This window comes from Oncorhynchus nerka, linkage group LG7 (assembly GCF_034236695.1).
Source record: "Oncorhynchus nerka isolate Pitt River linkage group LG7, Oner_Uvic_2.0, whole genome shotgun sequence".
Classification (NCBI taxonomy): Eukaryota; Metazoa; Chordata; class Actinopteri; order Salmoniformes; family Salmonidae; genus Oncorhynchus; species Oncorhynchus nerka.
In genome coordinates, this window is record NC_088402.1 from 25,219,913 (window position 1) to 25,246,791 (window position 26,879).

Below are 26,879 nucleotides of genomic sequence, written 5' to 3' on the forward strand. Positions count from 1 at the left end.
AACAGGTTGTTTGTCAAGCTAAATCTCTTACAGGAACAGTTTGTTTGTCAAGCTAAATCTCTTATAGCAACAGGTTGTTTGTCAAGCTAAATCTCTTATAGCAACAAATTGTTTGTCAGGCTAAATCTCTTATAGCAACAAATTGTTTGTCAGGCTAAATCTCTTACAGCAACAGGTTGTTTGTTGAGCTAAACGTCCCATGAGCTGACTGCTGATTTCATCCTATTCTCTGTGCTTCTCATGATCCTTTATCCTTGAAATAATGTTCATCCATAAGCCAGACATCATACAGACAGGTTGCCTATATGATTCCAGTGTTCCCCACCATGCATGTTTAACTTTTCAACTCAAGTGTTGTCTGAATAAAGGGATATGTTTAGGACAGCTGTACAGATCAGTCCAAAGAGTTTCTTAAGAATCTTCCACCTGTAAGAAAAGTGATTGAAAAAAAAAAACTATCACACTAAAACACTGCAGCCACCTCCCCCTCTCTCTCCTTCTCTCTTTATCCTCCCCTCCCCCCAGGGCTGCTACTGCCCCCACCCCTCCAGCCCCCCACAACCGGCTTCCCTTCCAGTCTAAGAGGGGGAGGGGCGACCCCCTTTCTGAATGACCTGCCCTTTTTGCACTCAATCAGCACTCGCTGGAACCGGAGACAACAGAGAACAACTGCTTCCCCTACACTTCCTGTGATCACAGGGTCCAAGCTGCCAGTAAGGGGCAGGGATCACGCGCTCTGGAGAAAAGCTGCAGATAACAGGCCGAGGACGGAGAGAGGGAGAGAGAGAGGGCTGGGAGAGAGGATAGCAACACAATTAGACCCAACCAAATCATGAGAAACCTGAAAGATAATTACTTGACACATTGGAAAGAATTATCAAAAAAAACTGAGCAAACTAGAATGCTATTTGGCCCTAAACAGAGAGTACATAGTGGCAGAATACCTGACCACTGTGACTGACCCAAAATTAAGGAAAGCTTTGACTATGTACAGACTCAGTGAGCATAGCCTTGCTATTGAGAGAGGGTGCTATAGGCAGACCTCACGTTCAAGAGAAGACAGGCTATGTGCACACTGCCCACAAAATGAGGTGGAAACTGAGCTGCAGTTCCTGACCTCCTGCCAATTGCATAACCATATTAGAGACACATATTTCCCTCAGATTACACAGACCCACAAAGAATTTGAAAACAAATCCAATTTTGATAAACTCCCATATCTGTTGGGTGAAATACCACAGTGTAGCAAGATAGCAGCAAGATGTGTGACCTGTTGCCACAAGAAAAGGGCAACCAGTGAAGAACAAACACCATTGTAAATACAACCCATATTTGTGTTTATTTATTTTCCCTTTAGTACTTTAACTATTTGTACATCATTACAACACTGTACATAGACTAGACATGATATGACATTTGAAATGTCTCTATTCCTTTGAAACGTTTGTGAGTGTAAATGTTCACTGTTCATTTTTTATTATTTATTTCACTTTTGTTTATTATTTATTTCACTTGCTTTGACAATGTAAACATGTGTTTCCCATGCCAATAAAGTCATTTTGTATTCATTGAGTGGACTTGAAGAGAGAGAGAGAGAGAGAGAGAGAGAGAGAGAGAGAGAAAGAGAGAGAGAGAGGCCAGAAATGTAATATTTGAAATGTCTCTACTCTTTTGAAACTTTTGTGAGTGTTAATTTCTGATTGTTTATTATCTATTCCACTTGCTTTGGCAATGTAAACATGTTTCCCATGACATTAATGCCCTTTGAATTTAATTATATTTAATTGGGAGGAGGGCTGGAAGAGAGAGGATGGCTAGGACAGGGAGAGAAGGCTGGGAGAGAGGGAGGGCTGGGAGAAAAAGAGTGAGAGAGAAAGACAGAGAGAGAGAGAGAGACAGAGAGAGAGAGAGAGAGAGAGAGAGAGAGTTGTGAAGAAGTTAGGGTGTAAAAAAATGTAAAAGTACATTATTGTTTAAATCATGTCGTCCACAAACCAAATGTTGCCGTTTTGATGCATGCATCCCTTTAAAAATATCTCGCTAACTCCAGACTATGTCATAATCCTTCTGCCCTATACGGAGTGAGTTACACCCAGAGTTAGGCTTTGCCTCTCCTCGTCTGTCAGTAAGGAGGGCACAGTCATTCCTCTCTCAGGCCGTGAGTGGAAAGCCAACTGATCAAACAACCCCCAAGGCTATGCACTACTAAAAATATACAGCATTTAGCAACAGGAAAGGCACAGGCATGCTGGCACATTGCTCAATACTTCTGTTAACAGGGTTTGCGGTGTGATTAAATCCCTTCTGCTTGTGAACCCTCTTTTTCCTCTGCGTGCATGCGCGTGTGTACAGTGCAGTATAGTGTTGGTGGGAGGCTGATTCTTTCTCACACATACGTTTATAGGCTAGCAGATGTGCTCTGGCCCAGTGATGCTTTTGAACTTTCCTGTGAAGGACTTTCAGACAGTTAAGAGCGCCTTAAGGCAGGCCTGCCCATTTAATTTCCTCTGTCCTACTTGATGATTTAAATGGTTATGAGCTTTTTATGATTGCCAGTTGCCACTCTCTCTCTTTCCAACGTCCTACCCAGAAGGATATGAGGACTGTGCCAAATTATCGTATTTAACACAAAATCACACATCCTCAAGAGATCATTTCAGAAAATCTGCGGAACGTCTCTGTAGAGAATGTCTTTGTAGATTATTTGGCACCCACCGTACAAAGTCGTCGAAAGAGTGGAGAATTGCACAAAAATCCATCTGCACAAAAATCATTGAAAATGTCATTGCGAAACGTTTCAGATTCACCCGAAGATAACTCACTGGAGGTAAAATCACACTTGCGCTCTAGCCTTCCTACCAACACCAAAGTAATGATTTTCCAACCAGTCAGAACAAAGCTGAGCCGTTGCAGCTTCAGCTACAGTGTAAACCACAGCCTCAGACACATTTCCCCTCTGAGAAAACTCGCATGTCGTTGCGACACCAGAAATCATCCACCTCCATTGTCTACGACGCATCCATTTTATGCCGAGTAATAGGACTTCAAGTACTCTTGCAAATCACACTTGAGTGAAAAACAAAGGCTACAGCTGAGGTTAGGGTGAGGATAGGCAGACTGGAATAGTTGAGAACATCTGGGAAAAACATTGGGCTTTGTCACATGCCATTGAGAGGGGGTAACCAGGTGCAGTTCTCAGTAAGCAGATAATAGAATGTTATATTTTCTTAACACTAGGCTTGGACGGTATACCATATAACGGGGTATTTGGAAAATGCCACAGGACGGTTTCTCAATACCGCTTAATACCGTCAACAACGTTGAAAGTATATATTTTACGTTTTTTAATAGATTTGAATATTTGTACCTACTTTTTAAGTAATTATAGTACCTGCAGTCAACTTGTGCAAAACGTTAGGAGATAAAGCTAACCATGTGTATGTGACAAATAAAATTGGATTTAATTTGATTTAAAGAACATTGCATTCTTCATTTTACCTGTCATATTATTATGTATCTTAGGGTAGTCCCCAATCACATGTCACGTGGTGTTTGTTTACAAGCACACAACTATGAGAGGCTGGAGCCTTGTGAGTCACTCACTCACTGTCATACAGCATGTGCCAGGTGATCAAATTCCAGTATGGAATTCACAACTAAATGTTTTCTAGCTGTCTAAAATCTGCTAAATGCGATGCCGTTGTGCATTTGGTTTGCTAATTTAGTAGCTAGTTAGCTATCTAGGTAAGTGGTTAGCTTGTTCCAAAATCAAGCATTCGCTTGGTAACAGCAAAGAATCTTACAAGCATTTCGCTACACTCGCAATAACATCTGCTAACCATGTGTATGTGACCAATAAAATTTGATTTGATTTATTTGATCCCCTTTTGGATCAAGAGCCTCTCTGGCTAATATTAGTTTTGTGCTTGCAGCAAACTGAGTAGCATTTTTGAGTTACTTGTATACTTGTACAAACTGTGCAAAATTTTCGTAATGTGCTCTTTAGTACTTGTTAGCATTTTGTTAGCATTCTGGTAAGTGACGTTTTGAATATTAGTACTTTTTAAATAAATACCTGCAGTCAACTTGTGCACTAGGTTACAGATAAAGCAGATCACGTTCATAATTTCACCCATTAGATAATTTTTCATTATGAAGCTTACCGCTACTAGTTTCCCTAAACAGCAGTTTCAGCCAGTCATGTGTGTTTGTTTACAAAGAAGCTCAATGGGAAAGTTACACTTGAATGAAATTCAGCTATATATCTTATAACTATTAAGTTAACTATCTAAGATGTGCCAAATAAATTCTCTCCAGCTGAGTTTTGCTAACTTGCTAATGTTAGCTAAGTGGCTAATGTTAGCTTGCAAGATCAAGCTTCTTGGTAAGAGCAGCAGAGACAATCCCCTCCTGGATGAAGATAATATTAGTTTTGTGGGTGCTGCAAACTGATTTTGAGATAATGGCATTAATTTATGAGCTGGGTTGTCTGTCCTAAGAGTAAATGCTTGCATGTGCCTGTTAGCATTTACCTATCATCCTCTATGAGAATTCCTCAGTAGTTGTTCGCATTTTTTTTTTTTGGGGGGGGGCCTTTTTTTATGTTTGAAAAAGAAAATGTGCCCCTTCTGTGCACTACCGGTAATACCGTATATCCTGGGATTGCACAGGTACGGTAGGAAGGTATGGAAATCTGTATACCGCCCAACCCTACTAAGCACTTCTAGACATTTTTTCTGATTGTAGTGAAGTCTGGAAAAGTTTTCCCTCTTATATCGCCTGTAGCATTCTCACACCCCTATTGTAACCCAGGTCAACTAAAGCACCGTTTGAATTGGCACTTTGAAGTCAACCCAGGTTGGGCTGGCCTTGGTGGGCTAGCTCAAATTGCATTTCCAGTGCCTCCAGAAATGAGAAATTATGTCATGTTGCTAAGTAGACAATATCTGACTGCAGCTGGCTACGGTAATGTTGCTAGCTAGCTAGCAAGATGTTGAAGAATTTAATTCACCCTCACCATGCTGTAACAAAGGTTACCCTATACTCCTGCCAGTGCCAGCCCCATACTCCTGCCAGTGCCTGTCAGTCAGTGCCCGTCAGAGCCATGTATTTAGCTTGCTGACATTAGCTAGCTAGCTAGCTAAACAGTTAGTTTCATTGCTAGCATAATAGGCTAGCTATCTTACTTCCTTGCTTGCCATGGCATTGGCTATTAGCTAGCTAGCTAACCAAGAAAACCAGATTACAGGTATGATGTGATGTAGCTAGCTATCTAGCTTTCAATACGACCTGGCCAGCTAAAATTCCTGTTTGCTCACTTTAGCTAGCTAGGGAGATTGATTAAACTCTGACTTGCTAGCTAACATTAGGTAGCTAGCATTTGAGGGCTGACTTTTCTCACAAAAGTTTGTGTAGTGCAAAAATCTATCAATCAATCAAATGTATTTATAAAGCCCTTTTCACATCAGCAGATGTCACAAAGTGCTATACAGAAACCCAGCCTAAAACACCAAACAGCAAGTGATACAGTTACATTGTTAAGTGTTCCAATGCTTAACAATGTAACTGGTCAATGGACTATATTCGGGAAGAGCAGTAATGATTTAAGCATAGAAGGATGAGAACAGATACCATGATAAAGTTTAGAGAGTGCTAATGCTGGATTGTTTATAATAAATATCTATGGTGGTAATTTGTGTCATGTCTGACTACTGTAGTACTGCTTATCCTTGCGCTAGCTAACAGCAACAAGCCCAGATGGGCTAGCTAACATTGTGTCAGCATCCAGCCGCGATCAGCTTGGTGGTTGTATTGTAACGGCGTCACCAGCCAGAATTCTAATCTAGCTGGCACCAGTTGTGAAATTGGGATGCGCTGGCCTGGGTTTCCCTCGACCCAGCTAGAATTGAAGAATTCCATTTGAGCCAGCTCAAATTTTCCACAAATTTGAAGTGCTAAAAGGAGAAACAACCAAGTATACTATCAGTCAATCAAAAGTGTGCAAATCCTTTAGGTCCCGCATTTGATTGACAGTTCAATCGTTGCAATCTCGAGCAAGCTTTATAGCGGTAGCGCCATTTTATGGCAAACTTTCTCTTGTTGTGAAGTCAGAAAACAGAGCTAAATCTAGAAATAACGAGATATAGATATATCTTCAGAGAAACGCTCACATTTGCTGGTCCATTCATCGCATCGTCTTGAGAAGCGATGGAATGCGTTTGTGGACCATTTACTTGGTGAGTTTTATATTTAATGAATTAATCTGTTGTATTAGCGCCTTGTTAGGGGGCCAAGGCTAACTTTCTATATGTTAGTGAATGTAAATTGGGCCATTTATGCTAATTGTTAAGTAAACTTGTAGAAGTAATTATACTTTTTCCATGTGAACAATATTGTATCAAACGAATGCATTTGGTGTCAGTAATATATTTTGTTGTACAAGAGTCAACTGTTTACTGTTTTGTACTTTGTTCAACGTTAGTTGTTAGTTGAGTGACACACTGAAAGGTACAGTACATAGCCTGCATAAACTGCTGCTATGACAGATGCCATTTCATGGTATTTTTTCGAGACGCACATGTTGTGTAAAGAAGCCGTTTTAAGAGCAGTTTATGCTATTTGTGCACTTATTTGTTACGTAACATGTAAGTCTACTATTTGAGGTACTCTTTTATTTTTTATAAGAGATAGCTTATACAGACCTCCCTACCACTGAGGAAGTACAGTTCCCGCTCAGCCCAGTCAAAACTGTTCGCTGCTCTGGCCCCCCAATGGTGGAACAAACTCCCTCACGACGCCAGGACAGCGGAGTCAATCACCACCTTCCGGAGACACCTGAAACCCCACCTCTTTAAGGAATACCTAGGATAGGATAAAGTAATCCTTCTCACCCCCCCCCCCCTTAAAAGATTTAGATGCACTATTGTAAAGTGGCTGTTCCACTGGATGTCATAAGGTGAACGCACCAATTTGTAAGTCGCTCTGGATAAGAGCGTCTGCTAAATGACTTAAATGTAAATGTAAATGTATAGCATAGACACTGTTGGACAACACTTGAGCTTTTTATATACTTATCTTTCACTATTGGGTTACTATTCCATAGTATCCATGAGTACGTTTTTGCCTGCTTATTCAACATGCATGTCAGGTTTTTGAGTCTTGTTGAATGGTGTTCCTACCCAGAGAGATCGACATCTTCTATTGCATGCAGAAGAAAAAATACATCTGAAGGTTTCTCTTCAAGAGGAACTTTTCTTGGAGGATGCTTAAGTACACTATTCTCTATTCTTGTTTGGACTGATCACCCCATGTTATGTGGTGGGACTGTGATATATTGAATGTGTATTTGAATTTAATTTTGTTTTGTGAATTGAACTTTACTGGTGATAATTGATACAATAGAAGGTAGAACCGATTTGACCTGGTATTGAAATAGATCCATAGATTATTTGAACACTGAATTTATTCAATGTGAAATACTATAACTGTGAATTGCATATTTTGTTGTTGAGAACTACAAATTATTTTATTATAAAATAAACAATCCGGCATTAGCACTCTCTATTATTATTTGACCCTGCTGGTCATCTGTGAACATTTGAACATCTTGGCCATGTTCTGTTATAATCTCCACCCGGCACAGCCAGAAGAGGACTGGCCACCCCACATAGCCTGGTTCCTCTCTAGGATTCTTCCTAGGTTTTGGCCTTTCTAGGGAGTTTTTCCTAGCCACCGTGCTTCTACACCTGCATTGCTTGCTGTTTGGGGTTTTAGGCTGGGTTTCTGCACAGCACCTTGAGATATCAGCTGATGTAAGAAGGGCTTTATAAATACATTTGATTTGATCTAAACTTTGGTCTAATCTTTCTTTGCTAATATCATTACTGCTCTTCCAGAATGTAGTCAATTGATCCATGATAAGCACATGCTACACTATCTCTAGGCTAGAGCATTTTACAGTTCCACAACATAGGAAAAATACAAGCTAGAGGACAACTTTCCATTGTAACATTAACATGCACCTTTGTATTCCCATCCATCATGTAGCCTAGCTCGCATTCAAAAACAGATGAATTAAAAAAAGGAGAGGCACAGCGAGGAAAAAACATAAATATATTACATGGATGAGTGTCTAATTGAATATTGCACAAGGAAGAAGAGAAAACATCAACAGAAAGCACACAGCATGAAGATGAGCCTTAAAGTATATGAAGAAAGATGTTATTGTGGAAAACTTCCCAAGGAGATCATCTGGGGGATGTTTCCCACTCTCATACCCAAAGGATCATTGCTCTGGAGCAGTGGATATGAATGGTGACAAAGTGTGAGGAAAGATAAGGTTGGAGGGAACCACAGCCAATCTGAACCCCATTGGCTGACTCTATATATTGTGCTCATAAGAAATATGCAATTATTCTCCTGAGGGTTTCCCTATTATGATGCCATCTCTCCCATTGTTCCCGACCCTATTATGATGCCATCTCTCCCATTGTTCCCGACCCTATTATGATGCCATCTCTCCCATTGTTCCAGACCCTGTTATGATGCCATCTCTCCCATTGTTCCAAACCCTATTATGATGCCATCTCTCCCATTGTTCCAGACCCTGTTATGATGCCATCTCTCCCATTTTTCCAGACCCTGTTATGATGCCATCTCTCCCATTGTTCCAGACCCTGTTATGATGCCATCTCCCATTGTTCCCATTGTTCCAGACCCTGTTATGATGCCATCTCTCCCATTGTTCCAGACCCTATTATGATGCCATCTCTCCCATTGTTCCAGACCCTGTTATGATGCCATCTCTCCCATTGTTCCAGACCCTGTTATGATGCCATCTCTCCCATTGTTCCAGACCCTGTTATGATGCCATCTCTCCCATTGTTCCAGACCCTGTTATGATGCCATCTCTCCCATTGTTCCAGACCCTGTTATGATGCCATCTCTCCCATTGTTCCAGACCCTGTTATGATGCCATCTCCCATTGTTCCAGACCCTATTATGATGCCATCTCTCCCATTGTTCCAGACCCTATTATGATGCCATCTCTCCCATTGTTTCAGACCCTGTTATGATGCCATCTCTCCCATTGTTCCAGACCCTGTTATGATGCCATCTCTCCCATTGTTCCAGACCCTGTTATGATGCCATCTCTCCCATTGTTCCAGACCCTATTATGATTCCCAGACCCTGTTATGATGCCATCTCTCCCATTGTTCCAGACCCTGTTATGATGCCATCTCTCCCATTGTTCCAGATCTCTCCCATTGTTTAATGATGCCATCTCTCCCATTGTTCCAGACCCTATTATGATGCCATCTCTCCCATTGTTCCAGACCCATTGTTCCAGACCCTGTTATGATGCCATCTCTCCCATTGTTCCAGACCCTGTTATGATGCCATCTCTCCCATTGTTCCAGACCCTGTTATGATGCCATCTCTCCCATTGTTCCAGACCCTGTTATGATGCCATCTCTCCCATTGTTCCAGACCCTGTTATGATGCCATCTCTCCCATTGTTCCCTGTTATGATGCCATCTCTCCCATTGTTCCAGACCCTGTTATGATGCCATCTCTCCCATTGTTCCAGACCCTGTTATGATGCCATCTCTCCCATTGTTCCAGACCCTGTTATGATGCCATCTCTCCCATTGTTCCAGATCTCTCCCATTGTTCCAGACCCTATTATGATGCCATCTCTCCCATTGTTCCAGACCCATTGTTCCAGACCCTGTTATGATGCCATCTCTCCCATTGTTCCAGACCCTATTATGATGCCATCTCTCCCATTGTTCCAGACCCTGTTATGATGCCATCTCTCCCATTGTTCCAGACCCTGTTATGATGCCATCTCTCCCATTGTTCCAGACCCTGTTATGATGCCATCTCTCCCATTGTTCCAGACCCTGTTATGATGCCATCTCTCCCATTGTTCCAGACCCTATTATGATGCCATCTCTCCCATTGTTCCAGACCCTGTTATGATGCCATCTCTCCCATTGTTCCAGACCCTGTTATGATGCCATCTCTCCCATTGTTCCAGACCCTATTATGATGCCATCTCTCCCATTGTTCCAGACCCTGTTATGATGCCATCTCTCCCATTGTTCCAGACCCTGTTATGATGCCATCTCTCCCATTGTTCCAGACCCTATTATGATGCCATCTCTCCCATTGTTCCAGACCCTATTATGATGCCATCTCTCCCATTGTTCCAGACCCTGTTATGATGCCATCCCTCCCATTGTTCCAGACCCTGTTATGATGCCATCTCTCCCATTGTTCCAGACCCTATTATGATGCCATCTCTCCCATTGTTCCAGACCCTATTATGATGCCATCCCTCCCATTGTTCCAGACCCTGTTATGATGCCATCTCTGTCATAGTTCAACATGTATTTTTATTGAACCATTATTTAACTAGGCAGATTACTTTGCAACATTGCTTGCTCCTGAGCATTCTCACGAAGAAAAACGTAATATTGTGGGGCTTCCCTCATGCCCCTTTTCATGACAGTGCTAGCAGCAACGTGAGTGAGTGCTAGCTATCTACCAACCAGAACATTATGCTAGCCAAGACCAACAACACAAACAAATGGACTGTACAGTTACAAGTAGTGAGCGGAGATACAAACAGACTATACTAAACTAGTTAAATGTCTTACTTGTGTTGAAATGTTTTCCACACACACATAGCAAAACATCGACAACAAAGTTGTCTCTTTTACAATGGGAGAGAAAGGGAAAGAATGTTTGTTTTTGTAACGAGTGCGCTGAGAGTCGGGGTTTTAATTCATAAATGAAACAATGAACACGAACCACAAACAACGCACCGACATGGAAACAGAGTCAATAACACCTGAGGAAAGAACCAAGGGGAGTGACCGATAAAGGGAAGATAATCAAGGAGGGGATGGAGTCCAGGTGAGTGTCGCGCAAGTGCGCGAGACGATGGTGACAGGTGTGTGGGATAATCAGCAACCTGATGACCTAGAGACTGGAGAGGTAGTATACGTGATAGTTTTGGCCAATTTGTGGGAGTGGTCGAGGGGAATTCCTTCCTATGACGTAAATACCGACTCTGAGCATAGTTCCAGACCCTGTCATATGTTCAGAGACACTTCCATACCCCTGAGGGAACTAGCCCTAGTTTGAACATGCATGACAGACAGTAGTCTTGTATTCCTTTATGTTTTTCATAAAGTTAAATCAATTATGTAAGCTTTATTCTCTCATATTTGCTTTGGCTTTGTGACTGTGTCTTCTTGTCTGTTGATCTGTATGTGAGGTGGGTGGGCAGTTCACTTCACACTCAATCAATACAAATCGTGGGCGAAGTGTAGGCCACGTATTGAGCATCAAAACACATTCTGTTCTGGCGATATGAATGGAGTTACTGTAGTGCGTTTGGGAAAGTATGTGTTTGAATCTGGTTCACACAGGTCTGAATCAGACAGATGTCGATGTCACCTCCCGATCATGGCATTGTTACTGAATAAGATAAGCCATCTAAAGAAAACAAACAACTCATCACCATGATTAACCTTCATATCAGCAAAGAGGTGGCTACTGAACTGCTTCATCAAGATATTTCTATTTGCTTTGTTCAAGGATTATCCTACTGTAATGAGGCGTAACCTTGAGTGGCTTTAGTCAAGCCAAATCAAACGACTCTACCACACCCAGTGAACTATAAGCATACCACCGACTAAGATTCGTCTGACACCCCAAGCATGACAAGCTCTAGCTAGTTATGACCTATGTATAGCCCAGCTCGAAAGATCAAGAGTTCTTGCAATGAAATGATTCAGTAGTGGCGACCTCAAAGCAGGAGGTCAACAAAAGGCCCACAAGGACCTTAATTAGATGCTTGACATAAAGATGCAGATGAAAATGTGATCAAATTTGAACATGCATTTTCAGTTTGGACTCAAGGGAGGCTGTAGTACCATAGTCCAGTAACAAATAGGTGGGCAGACAGAGACAGACATGCCTGTGACTGTACAAAGTACACATCAGCGCTGCGGTCTGAATGGATGATGACCGAAGCACCAAGTGAACCTCATCTGCAAATATTACACCCTACCATTCATACCAGAGAAAATGAATAGGAGGAAGGGAGGACCTTACTGTGCTCATTGGCTACTCTGTAGATTCCCTTTCCTCTTACACCTGACTCCCATTTCCAGCTAACCTATCCTCCAAAACAGCTGAGCTGGTGAGCTGGACCCTGGGGGCTGATGTCCCGAAGAGATACAGTGCATTCTGAAAGTATTCCGACTGCTTGACTTTTTCCACATTTTGCTATGTTACAGCCTTATTCTAAAATGGATTAAATTGTTTTTTTCCCCCTCGTCAATCTACACACAATACCACATAATGACAAAACATTTTTTTGCTCATTTATAAAAAACAAAATAAAGAAATACTACATTTACATAAGTATTCAGAAGACCCTTTACTCAGTACTTTGTTGAAGCTCCTTTAGCAGTGAATACAGCCTTGAGTCTTCTTGGGTATGAAGCTACAAGCTTGGCACACCTGTATTTGGGGAGTTTCTCCCATTCTTCTTTGCAGATCCTCTCAAGCTCGATCAGGTTGGATGGAGAACATTGCTGCACAGCTAGTTTTTCGATCAGGTTCAAGTTGGGCCACTCAAGGACATAAAATCAAATCTATTGTATTTGTCACATACACATGGTTAGCAGATGTTAATGTGAGTGTAGCGAAAAGCTTGTGCTTCTAGTTCAGACAATGCAGTAATAACCAATGAGTAATCTAACCTAACAATTCCACAACTACTACCTTATACACACAAGTGTAAAGGGATAAAGAATATTTACATAAAGATATATGAATGAGTGATGGTACAGAACGGCATAGGCAAGATGCAGTACATGGTATAGAGTACAGTATGTACATATGAGATGAGTAATGTAGGGTATATAAACATAAAGTGGCATAGTTTAAAGTTGCTAGTGATACATGTATTACGTAAAGATGGCAAGATGCAGTAGATGGTATAGAGTACAGTATATACATATACATATGAGATGAGTAATGTAGGGTATGTAAACATTATATTAAGTGGCTAGTGATACATTTTTACATCAATTCCCATTATTAAAGTGGCTGGAGTTGAATCAGTATGTTGGCAGCAGCCACTCAATGTTAGTGGTGGCTGTTTAACAGTCTGATGGCCTTGAGATAGAAGCTGTTTTTCAGTCTCTCGTTCCCTGCTTTGATGCACCTGTACGGACCTCGCCTTCTGGATGATAGCGGGGTGAACAGGCAGTGGCTCGGGTGGTTGTTGTCCTTGATGATCTTTATGGCCTTCCTGTTACATCGGGTGGGTGTCCTGGAGGGCAGGTAGTTTGCCCCCGGTGATGCGTTGTGCAGACCTCACTACCCTCTGGAGAGCCTTACGGTTGTTGCCGTACCAGGCAGTGATACAGTCCGACAGGATGCTCTCGATCGTGCATCTGTAGAAGTTTGTGAGTGCTTTTGGTGACAAGCCAAATTTCTTCAGCCTCCTGAAATTGAAGAGGCGCTGCTGCGCCTTCTTTACAACGCTGTCTGTGTGGGTGGACCAATTCAGTTTGTCCGACTGATTAGTTTTAAACTAGTTTTCTCATGGCTCTCTCTTGTCCCTCTGCAGTAGACATATATATGGTGAGCAATATGTTTGGAACATCAAAACGCAATGAATTCACAGTATCAAAATGGGTAACACTTTATTTGGATTGTCCTTCTGCAGATACTCATTTCAACTACTTATCTACTAACCATAACCCTAAACTTAACCCTTACACTATCCCTAATCTTAACCCTTACCCTTATTCTAAACCTTACCCTAACTCTTAGCAAGTAGTTGCTCATCAACAAATTGTCAGTTGCTTATCAACAGATAGTTTGTTGATAGTATGACCATCTGTAGCGCATCTACAGATGGACTATCCAAATAAAGTGTGACCTTTATAATCGCAATACATATTGTATCGGCACCTAAGTATCGTGATAATATCGCATCGTGAGGTCCCTGGCAATTCCCAGCCCTAGTGTCTGGGGTGTGGAATTTATAGGGGTTGCAGTCATAATAATAGAATCATAAGCTGACGTATACAAGTGTGTGTGTGTGTTTGTGTTCGCCCACTCAGAGTGAGTCTCAACACCCTGATCTTTTCCCTCATTCTCTCTTTCTCTCCTTTCTCTAGGCTCAGGGCTAGCACTGACTCATCAATATGAGAGGAGCGGCAGCACCATAAAAGTGATCTCCTGCCACCCACACATAGAGCTTTTAAGAGCTGCCCTCCTCCCAGCCTCTCTCCATGCAGTAGTTAGCTGCCCTCCTCCCAGGCTCTCTCCATGAAGCAGTTAGCTGCCCTCCTCCCAGCCTCTCTCCATGAAGCAGTTAGCTGCCCTCCTCCCAGCCTCTCTCCATGCAGTAGTTAGCTGCCCTCCTCCCAGGCTCTCTCCATGCAGTAGTTAGCTGCCCTCCTCCCAGGCTCTCTCCATGAAGCAGTTAGCTGCCCTCCTCCCAGCCTCTCTCCATGCAGTAGTTAGCTGCCCTCCTCCCAGGCTCTCTCCATGAAGCAGTTAGCTGCCCTCCTCCCAACCTCTCTCCATGAAGCAGTTAGCTGCCCTCCTCCCAGCATCTCTCCACGGAGCAGTTAGCTGCCCTCCTCCCAGCCTCTCTCCATGAAGCAGTTAGCTGCCCTCCTCCTAGCCTCTCTCCATGAAGCAGTTAGCTGCCCTCCTCCTAGCCTCTCTCCATTAAGCAGTTAGCTGCCCTCCTCCTAGCCTCTCTCCATTAAGCAGTTAGCTGCCCTCCTCCTAGCCTCTCTCCATGAAGCAGTTAGCTGCCCTCCTCCCAGCCTCTCTCCATGAAGCAGTTAGCTGCCCTCCTCCTAGCCTCTCTCCATTAAGCAGTTAGCTGCCCTCCTCCCAGCCTCTCTCCATGAAGCAGTTAGCTGCCCTCCTCCTAGCCTCTCTCCATTAAGCAGTTAGCTGCCCTCCTCCCAGCCTCTCTCCATGAAGCAGTTAGCTGCCCTCCTCCTAGCCTCTCTCCATGAAGCAGTTAGCTGCCCTCCTCCTAGCCTCTCTCCATTAAGCAGTTAGCTGCCCTCCTCCCATTCTCTATCCCTGGAGCAGTTAGCTGCCCTCCTCCCATTCTCTATCCCTGGAGCAGTTAGCTGCCCTCCTCCCATCCTCTCTCCACGGAGCAGTTAGCTGCCCTCCTCCCAGCATCTCTCCATGGAGCAGTTAGTTGCCCTCCTCCCAGCATCTCTTCATGGAGCAGTTAGCTGCCCTCCTCCCAGCCTCTCTCCATGCAGCAGTTAGCGGCCCTGCTCCCAGGGGCTCTGTGTACTGTATGCTGGGGGAAAGACCTTCTCTCATCAGGGGCTCTGTGTACTAGGGGAAAGACCTTATCTCATCAGGGGCTCTGTGTACTAGGGGAAAGACCTTATCTCACCAGGGGCTCTGTGTACTAGGGGAAAGACCTTATCTCACCAGGGGCTCTGTGTACTAGGGGAAGACCTTATCTCACCAGGGGCTCTGTGTACTAGGGGAAAGACCTTCTCTCAACAGGGGCTCTGTGTACTAGGGGAAAGACCACTCAATAGGGGCTCTGTGTACTAGGGGAAAGACCTCTCAACAGGGGCTCTGTGTACTGTATGCTGGGGGAAATACCTTCTCTCAACAGGGGCTATGTGTACTGTATGCTGGGGGAAAGACCTTCTCTCAACAGGGGCTCTGTGTACTCTATGCTGGGGGAAAGACCTTCTCTCAACAGGGGCTCTGTGTACTGTATGCTGGGGGAAAGACCTTCTCTCAACAGGGGCTATGTGTACTGTATGATGGGGGAAAGACCTTCTCTCAACAGGGGCTCTGTGTACTCTATGCTGGGGGAAAGACCTTCTCTCAACAGGGGCTATGTGTACTGTATGCTGGGGAAAGACCTTCTCTCAACAGGGGCTCTGTGTACTCTATGCTGGGGGAAAGACCTTCTCTCAACAGGGGCTATGTGTACTGTATGCTGGGGGAAAGACCTTCTCTCAACAGGGGCTCTGTGTACTCTATGCTGGGGGAAAGACCTTCTCTCAACAGGGGCTCTGTGTACTGTATGCTGGGGGAAAGACCTTCTCTCAACAGGGGCTATGTGTACTGTATGCTGGGGGAAAGACCTTCTCTCAACAGGGGCTATGTGTACTGTATGCTGGGGGAAATACCTTCTCTCAACAGGGGCTATGTGTACTGTATGCTGGGGGAAAGACCTTCTCTCAACAGGGGCTATGTGTACTGTATGCTGGGGAAAGCAAACGCTGACACCGTCCTGTCAGCACCCTCTTCACACTCCACTGTAAGCAAATTCCCTTAAAAGCAGATCGGAGTCTGATAAAACCACCAGGCAGCCCACCCTGAACAGTGTACACACACACTGAACTCAGCCATGTTTCACAAAGCTCCACACTCAGCTCGTTATCAAGATAAGAGAGTGTGCTGGTCATTTAAGGCTGGGGCTGGGGCTGAGGGTGCATTGCATTAGTCTGGGGGTGGACTGGAAGAAGAGAATGTCTTGTACTATCTCAGAATTCTTTCCAGCCCCAGTGACAGCCTTGCTCCTCGTCTACAGGGCCAACTGTCCACTTAAACCTTCTGTTCAGTCGCAGCCTCCACTGGCACAGCCCAGGCTCCCTGTACTAAGAGGGGCTTTAGCTGAGTTTTGGCTTGTCCCAGGCAACTTTTAGTCAACTCCTGGACGTATAAATAAGAACAATATCAGATAAGTCTCGCAGGAAGTCTATAAACATTTACATTTTCTTTCAAGTGCTGTTTATGGATATTTTATCTCCTATCTGGGAAGTTAAGAACATGGTGAAAAGAGGTCCCAGGCAGGAAGATACGGTGCGGACAGTGAATCAAAACGCGCCGGGTCTGACAGCGACCACGGCCCGTTGACCATAATAGGTGCTGAGTGGGCCTGGTGGAACGGCTGCAGACCCACTCTCTGTCTGGTCCACAGGAATGCCTGAAGAGTTATGGGACGGTACCAGGGCTGAGGAGAGGGGGGTGGAGCGTGGGAGAGATAAAGAGTTGAGCTACCAAACGTATGTCTCTTATGACAGGATACCGACAGCAACCAGAGCAGGGTTCTGGCAGGGAGAAAGGCTAGAGGGAGGAAGGGCTTAGAGGTTTCTATATGGGTTCTGTCGAGGCAAGGGGACCGTCTCCTTTCCTGCCAGAAAGTCAATAGTAAACTACTAAAAGAGACTGCTCTTTATCAGGAGAACAAAGCTTCTTCGATACACAAAGACCATTGTCATATTCACAATCCAAATATAAAAGTTGGTAACTATTTTGTTTCACTATGAAGTTCGATAAAGCTTTGTACTGTAACTCCTTATCAGGATGGTAAGCCAACAACCATTACCAACACAAATATAACACATATACTACACAGCCAAAAGTATGTGGACACCTGTTTGTCGAACATCTCATTTCAAAATTATGGGCATTAATATGGAGTTGGTCCCCCCTTTGCTGCTATAACAGCCTCCACTCTTCTGGGAAGGCTTTCCACTAGATGCTGAACATTTTTATTTATTTATTTATTTTATTTTTTACCCCCTTTTCTCCCCAATTTCGTGGTATCCAATTGTTAGTAGTTACTATCTTGTCTCATCGCTACAACTCCCGTACGGACTCGGGAGAGACGAAGGTCGAAAGCCATGCGTCCTCCGAAACACAACCCAACCAAGCCGCACTGCTTCTTAACACAACGCGCATCCAACCCGGAAGCCAGCCGCACCAATGTGTCGGAGGAAACACAGTGGACCTGGCGACCTGGTTAGCGTGCAATGCGCCCGGCCCGCCACAGGAGTCGCTAGTACGCGATGAGACAAGGATATCCCTACCGGCCAAATCCTCCCTAACCCGGACGACGCTAGGCCAATTGTGCGTCGCCCCACGGACCTCCTGGTCGCGGCCGAAAGGTGTCCGATGGGGTTGAGGTCAGGGCTCTGTGCAGGTCAGTCAAGTTCTTCCACACCGATCTAGACAAACCATTTCTATATGGACCTCGCTTCGTGCACGGGGGCATTGTCATGTTGATACAGAAAAGGTTCTTCCCCAAACTGTTGCCACAAAGTTGGAAGCACAGATTCATCTAGAATGCCATTGTATTCTGTTGCGTTACGATTTCCCTTCACTGGAACTAAGGGGCCTAGGCCGAACCATGAAAAACATCCCCAGACCAGTATTCCTCCTCCATCAAACTTTACAGTTGGCACTATGCATTGGGACAGGTAGCGTTCATCTGGCCCTTTTTCTTCTCTCAAAATATTGGGTCAGTGAAACTGAAACAGTTCATCTCCTGAATGGCTGGAGGCAGCAAACTATGAACTAGCTATGATTTACAACCTGATAGCAAAATGTATTCAACTATTAGACTATTAATCATGCATTGACTGCATCCATTTAATTCTGCCAACAATGCCTTACTCTACGTAATGGAATTTTAGTCAAATGTAACTTGTTTTTAAAACATCTTATAAAGTTTGTTTTGAAGCATAAACTGCAAATGTTTTTCGAGCGATATTCTGATGATCTTTTTGTTTCATTTCTGCGAAGTAGTTCAAAGGGTATCAGTTCTACTTTAATGTGGTTCTGGTATACATCAGTCTGTGAGACTTCCCTGTCAGTTCTACAATGCACTTAAATACAGCTAAGGCCCATTGTCAAGGACACTAACAGTGATACAACACACGACAACGGAGAGTTCAGACTCCTGACTGATGCACACTCCTCTGCTGGATAATAACCACTAACGTAAAGGGAGAGGACTCAGTCTGCTTCTGAGTTTAGCAGCCACAGACAGACAGTGGACTGCCCTAGCATACTCAGAATAGTTTCTATCCTCTAAACCTTCAATTAGAAAAATAAATAAAGGCTTTTCAACCAGGTAGGCTATAGTCAAACGTAATGTTCGTCTTCCCCGATGTTGTAGCAACACCTACATTTGTGAATTGGCCTTTCTGTGGAGAGGAGGGGTTGAGGGTGGATTATTTGGAGTGTTTGGGAAAGCAACCCCATCAGGAAAGAGAGCGTTCACGGTTCTTAATTACTTTGGCAAGTGAAGAGACTAGCCTTGGGTTGGGACGCATGTCAATTTAACTGCCCCAGGTCAGTATTTAACAAGTCACATTTTCCCATCGGGCTACTACTGGCCGCAAGACACCCCAGTAGTGGCCAATGGGGGTGGCACACCTTGGTGGTCTGATCCTGGAGGATCCTGGGTAGTTATGGACAAGGAAGGAATGCAATCTCTGTCACTTGGTAACTTGAAATGGAGCCCCACCAATAGCCTGGCAACGTAGAATTACTCAACAATGTACAGTGGAGTTCTGGACTAGCAGCTCAATATTGTTCCTGGGCTGATCCTGACCAGACGACTCATATGTGTGAACAGTGTGGTCGGTACCATTTTGTCCGTTTTTTGTGTATCTGCAATTAGATGCAAAAAAAGGGCAAAGAAAAAACATTATTCAAGCTGACAAAGATGATGATGAAGAGGTTGATTAATGCAGCTAGGCTTTTAAAATAATCAACCTCTGAGTGTGTGGTGCATTTGACATTACCCTTTAATTTAATGGGTTTTGACTCAAGACGCTTTGTTTTTGCAGCTTCATTGTAGCGCCCGTCCCCCTTTTTCTTTGCCCCTTTTGGGGCCTTTTTTTCCACCACCATATGGTGCAGGCCTTGCGGAAATAATCCACTAAAAACAACAGGCAGGCCTGCACTTAACCATTTCTTCTTTAACGCCACAAGAGAATGAATCGCTCCTTTGTCTAGCATTCTGCAAATGATCCAGGATCATTTCTTGTTCTCAAACTAATTAGATTAGTTCAGCGGGGTTCAGGGTTATTGCAATAAGTTGCAGAGGAATGAGGGGTAGATGACGGCGTAATCAGCCACCAACGTTCAAACTTTCCTTCCTTAATGAGCAGGTTCACGCCACCCTTCTAGAGCTCTAATGGCACTTTTCTTTCAGAAGACCTCATTTCAACCACAGCCTCATGTGGGGTACAAGTCAGTGTTCTTGCTGATCATAATTGCCTCACTTGGTAATGTTAAACACCGCTGCGAAGTGACAGAGTGAAAAAGACGACCGACCAGAGTTTCAATTCCACTCAGCAATCAAAGAGATCATTATCTTGCTCTGCGTAACGATAAGCATCTTTTCGATGCACTACATGTTCCAAGTTATACATGTATGATTTCCATCCTGTTCTGGGAAATAAGAAGCGGTCAAAAAGACTGTAAGCCTGGAACAAAGAGCCATGGACATCCAGAGCTCAGTTACCTTGCTTGCACTGTGTAGAAAAAAGACCATACCTAACAAGAATTTAAGGGTTTAAAAAATAGAAATAAATTACTTGAAGGACAAATGGACTGAAATGGGGCAACATATACTTTAGGTTAAAGAGAAAGCTGTGGACATGAGAGAGCTACAGTAACTGGCAGACATGGCCTGAAGAAACCCGGCCCGCTTGTGCCATAGAGTAGCAACAGCAGAACCAAGCCAATAAGAAATATTTATACAGACACCGGAAAACCATGAAAAATGTTCTTGTCTTTAGACTTTTAAATAAGCACTTATAGAATGATTTGGCACAGCGCGTCCTACAAACACGTTGGCACACCATATATCACTGAGGCTTGTTCCTACAGAAGCATTGCGCTGACGACTCACCTATTTCTTCATATAATTCACAAGGATTACAGAAATCAAGGCTGCATTTAATGAGCCTAGTATTTTTGCTTACCTCCAACAAAACTGTTATCAGAAAAGGGGTGAATTAGTTAAAACAACAGCTCATTTCTCAAGTTAAGGGCATATATTCTTTATGTGAAACTTTTATCCGTGTGAGTTCAGAAGAGCTCAGAATAAAATGTGTGTGGTTACGGAGCGTGGTTGGGTATTCACACTACTGGTCCTGTAAAATTGCCTGTGTGTTAGAACTGCAGTCAGTATTTGTGTCATTAATATCACATTAATATCATATAATACTTCAAATGTATACAAACATGAGTGTAGGTCGCCTTGGATAACAGCGTCTGCTAAATGGAATATTTGATATATTATAATGATTTGCCTAATTAATATATATATATATATATATTTACATAATAAATATATGGGGAATCTATTGAAAACTAAATAATGATTAGCCTACTAAAACATATCACTACCTGGACTTGTATATCTAAAAAGTAACAGGTCTCAGCACAGACATTGATCCGGATGATGGCTTCACACTCAGCACTCTGAATGGGCTCATATGACATGTCAAACAACATCCTCTATCCACCTCGCCCACATCTGATGTCCCACATTTAGGTCACGTAAATTAGAAGTACATCTAGATGCAATATTATAATAATATAATTGAAGACATTTAGCAGATAACTTTATCCTAAGCGACTTGCAGTGTATTCATTTTGCGAATGGACCCGGGAATCAAACCCACTACGCTGGTATTGCAAGTGTAATACTCTACTAAATGAGCTACAAGCCCCTCACTTTATACAAACAGTTACCATGGTTGGGCTTGCATAGTTAGTGTAAATTAAAATTGAAATAAGAATTTAAAATAGGCAATATTGTAATTGTTTTTCTTTGGGGCTATGTTTTCTATGGCTGAGTTTAGTATAAGAATGAAATGTGAAATACATGGATCAAATGAATGCATGTTGGTTGTTAACAATAGCTCAGCTGTCTCTATGAAACACACTCCCTACCTCCCAGTAAGTGAAATCTTTGAGCTAAGCGCATTATAACACTGGCTCCTGTAACAGAGGTAATGGTGTTTCTTAAGTACAGAGACATTTTCAGTTTTGAGTAGTCTGGATGGAAAAGATAGCATATGTTAAACATTATACAAATCTGCTGAAATAGCAAGACTGTCATGAGAAAACCTTTCTGCAGCGTTTCTGCAGCGTTAACAAAGAAAATGTCTCGTAATAGCTGCTCATTATCAAGTGTTTAATATGCGTATCCAGACAGAGAGAGAATGTTCTACCATGGCACACTTTTTGAGATACGGCATTTGAGTTCAGCCACTGTCCAGAGGTCCAAACCCTCAACTATGTGTTCACTTTCCAAACATAATGAGATTATTTAATTTCTATGCTTGTTGCTTTTGCATTATTACTCTTAAGACTAAAAGAGTACAATAGTGCAACGCACAGAAAATTTGGAAATAAATAGCCTAAATGGCTGAATTCTTCATGCGATTAAAACCAAAGATTGTAATTATTAAATCATGTTAATGTTGCAATACTGTAGTGTACTTATCAGGAGTGATAAGGTGCCAGCATTGGCTAATGACAGGCACAAGGACACACTGTTGAATGGAAGACAAATTGAGCTGTTTTGAAAAATGACAGGTGTTGGTTCACCCACTAATTAGGCTCATCTCCATAATTAATTATTCCTCTGCAGGTTCACAGCAAAGGCAAAGCAGCACTCATGTTTCATCAGTCAATACCCTGAAATGCTGTTATCTATATGTACTGCCAGTAACTTTCTCCAACCTACCCTGCAAAATAACCTGAACTTTGTTTCTTAGTATGAATACATGTTAGGTATGAGTAAGCTATAACAACACTGTAGAAACCTACTTTATACTGTAGCAACAACCTCCTGTAACATTTAGTAAAGGATGAGATCATGACAATGCAAACAATAAGATGAAAAACGATTAGTTGAACCATATAGACAAGAGCAGAGTGAACGGAGAATGTTAGACGACTGGGGAACCATGAGCATGTGTGTGGCCCAGGGAGAAAAAGAGTGATAAACAACATGAAGTCAATGTAGACAACATGAAGTCAATATAGACAACATGAAGTCAATATAGACAACATGAAGTCAATATAGACAACATGAAGTCAATATAGACAACATTAAGTCAATATAGACAACATTAAGTCAATATATAGACAACATTAAGTCAATATAGACAACATGAAGTCAATATAGACAACATTAAGTCAATATATAGACAACATTAAGTCAATATAGACAACATTAAGTCCATATAGACAACATGAAGTCAATATAGACAACATTAAGTCAATATATAGACAACATTAAGTTAATATAGACAACATGAAGTCAATATAGACAACATTAAGCCCATATAGACAACATTAAGTCCATATAGACAACATTAAGTCCATAAAGACAACATTAAGTCCATATAGACAACATTAAGTCCATTTAGACAACATTAAGTCAATATAGACAACATTAAGTCAATATATAGACAACATTAAGTCAATATAGACAACATGAAGTCAATATAGACAACATTAAGTCAATATAGACAACATTAAGTCAAAAGAGACAACATTAAGTCAAAAGAGACAACATTAAGTCTGTATAGACAACATTAAGTCAATAGAGACAACATTAAGTCTGTATAGACAACATTAAGTCTGTATAGACAACATTAAGTCTGTATAGACAACATTAAGTCTGTATAGACAACATTAAGTCTGTATAGACAACATTCCACATAAGCTAAAGGAATACAGATGGTAGTGACTTAAAACACCAGATCAAAATGCTGGAATATACCAAAGCTAAGAACATAAAACTGTTTAAAATGAAAGAGCCGAACAATTCAACTCCACTACAACGAGGATCAGGCAACAGTACTATAAAACATATTTTGAGAAACCCGCCTGGGACTTGGGTTCCAAAATGATAAAAATACAACATCACAATCCTAACCCTTTTGGGCCCATTCACTTTGGGCCTCCACTGAATTTCAAGTTACGTAAAAAATAAAACACCATTCACAATATTTAAGCCTAATCGATGTATTACTCAAGTCACAGATAGCAGGACATAGAAGAATAGAGAGCATACATACCTCTGCCGAGCATTGGGTTAGCGCATTATCAGCACAGATTCCACAGGCATCCAGATATCAGAGTAGGAACAACATCCAGAGTCCTTGCCCTGGTTCTTGACTGAGGTATCCTTTATTCCACGTCCATGCCGGAGATGCATTTATTCCATTGTCTTTTGTTTGGTCTTGCTGTTGTTGTTGTTATTGTTGTTGTTGTTGGCAGGGTCTTTCTCAGATTTCTTAAAGGTTGTTCTCTTCTCCCACCTGTGTCTTCAGAGGAGATTCCAGGTCATATCAGTCCTGGGTTCCACCACAGCACGAGTCACAATGCTTCTCTCTCTGCAATCACACGCCGTTCAAAACTGGGGAAAAAAACTCACGTAAAAATCAAGGACGCACAAAAAATCTAAATCAACACCATATGTTCTTTAAGGCCTAGATGTATCTAAAAACGTATCCCACAAATACACATCAAACATGCGAGTAGACCTCAAAAGTAGTATATGTTTTTTAAAGCTTGGAAGCTGGAACGAGTTAAAAAGTTATAAAAGTTAGGAAGACCATACAGACCGACATCTTGCATTCCATGTGATTTAGAGAGAAAGAACAATGATCAGTAAAAACACAATTAACGACGTGGTCATTACAAGTCAGAGTCAGTCCTGTGCCGCGTTAGCAGCAAGCAGCAGGCATCATCAAACTGCCGGTCTGTCGGACTCATGAATGAATAGGAGCTCTAGCGGTACGACAGGCCCTCTGGCAATCCAAATTGGAAACAGGAAAACAAACATTATCGGGGGAACACTATTTTCCCCCTTCTTCTCGACGAGTCATCCTGTCCAACCTGTCTGAGACAATGTAATGGCCTATGCTGTGCCCACTACAGCCGGCCTAGACCACACAGACGCAGAGAGGAACACTAAACCACAATGAGAGAAGAAGGAAAAACACTGAAAAATAATGGAGGAAAGAAAGAACACACACTGACAGACAGACACTTAGAAACGAGCTAACACATCATAAACTGAGAGGCAAAACTGACTCGTCAGTGTTCCAGAGAGGAGAGGGAACGGACCACGTTTTTAGCAGACTCTACTCCTAATCAATGGGTATATCTGTTTTTTGGTGATGGGTAGGGAATTTCTACACTGGCTATCCCCAAAGTGCACTATGGAAATCCTAAGATACAGTAAATAGACACACACACACTCTCTTTATAAGTATGGTGTAGAACAGAGGGTAGGGTACTTATGTGGCTGGGGAAAATAAAGGGAAATTCCTGACCTAAACCTACACAAAATGTCTACCTGACACAGATAGCAGGACTCTTGATTTATCCCAAATATGAAACGGGCAAGTGTCTAGTCCTACATCATTACACCTTGTAAACCACACCTGAAGCCACTGCTGCATACAGAGCCCAGTGCAAGCCTTGCCTGACAACTCACCCTGCATTTCATTCCGCTGCTCTATTGATCACTACATCAATTCAGTTGGAAACTGCCATCCTAGAAGTCATTTGTGTGACTTCAAATTTGATTAGTGCTATCTGGGATCCTTGGGACATCCCTACTCCTAAACCCTAACCTTAACTCCTACCCTTACCCTAACCTTAACCATAACCCTTACCTAACCCTCACCCTAACCTTAACCCTGCATTTCCCAAACCGGGACCTCAGGACCCCAAGGGGTGCACGTTTTGGTTTTTGCCCTAAAACACTACACAGCTGATTCAAATGATCAAAGCTAGATAATTAAGTGATTCCCTCCCAGAAATCGTCTGGGAGGGGGGCAAATCCAGACTCATAGAAGAAATGTCAGTTGGCCAGAGCCATGTGGAGGTGTAGCCAGGCAAGTACAAGCCACCCCCATCCACATGGCTGGAGGGGACACATCGAGGAGCTTTTCCATTTGGGGAAAACTTTTTTTGTAGTTAAAGTACTGTCTTGCGTTAACAGGTGAACACATGGAAGAGCCCTATTAGCCTATAGAACAAAGCCTACTTTCTAGTCTTTTAAGGTTGTTGCTCAGAATATATGGAAATTTGAGGGGGAAAAATCTGTTAAATACAACAGTTGTGTGAAAAACATGAACTGTCACTTCTTGCATCAGCAACTGACAGTGAGAAGGACTTTTTAAAACAAATAAAAAGAGAAAAGGTAGCTGTATCAACAACTATTGCTTACACATACTCCTACCCTGGTTCCATTTTCCACAAATCTGGAAAACAAACTATTTGCTTACCAGGGTGAATCTAAGGTGCTATTAAAAGTTTTTAAGGCTACCATTTACTGCTGTCTGTCCTCTCTAAGTAAACTTTAGAATTACGTCAAATGGTTTAAGAAAATCAAAAGTTTCCTGCCTCTCCTGGTTGCATGTATCAAACCACCAGGGAATGTGTCTAGCCATTTGCAAAAGCATTAAAATGTTTTTAACCCTAAAAGCACCAACATGTGTTTTGCTTAAACACACTAAATTAGTAATGATTGCAAAGAGTTGTGCTAGGTATATTTGAAATGTAAATGCAAAGAGCCACTGTCTGTCAAGCAGTAACACTTTTTATTTTATTAACCTTTTCTAACACAAGTAAGTGGTTCTAATTCTCAAACAAATAAAAAAATTTTTTAAGGGTTTCGAAATTCTAACAAAATGTACCCTTGTTGGCACTTTTGGGTTAAAGAGACAGGCCATTGTGTTCCATTGACACCAACGTGAGAACATACATGTGAGTGGGCCTTTATTCATGGTAAATCTTAGCTTCCTTTGTCTATTTAAGTGCATGGATATGAGGGGAGGAACCTACACAACCTGTTCGAGGGTCAAAAATGACTATACAGATGTCATACAGTATGTCTGATTTTCAGTTTCAATATCTTTTCATTGAGATACAACCACCTCCAGAAAAAGCCGAAACATTGCTGAATGGCAATGAAGGATGGCTGGGTCGACCAAACAAAT

General features: G+C 42.4%; 1 protein-coding gene across 1 annotated transcript in view; it reads right to left on the reverse strand.

Moving 5' to 3' along the window:
* The window catches only part of LOC115131463 (trichorhinophalangeal syndrome I), a 186,877-nt gene that overhangs the window by 156,985 nt on the left and 3,013 nt on the right, over positions 1-26,879 (reverse strand). The window contains 1 exon segment of the mRNA XM_029663208.2: positions 23,943-24,283. Coding sequence (XP_029519068.2) covers positions 23,943-23,955 — 13 coding nt within the window. The 5' untranslated portion in view covers positions 23,956-24,283.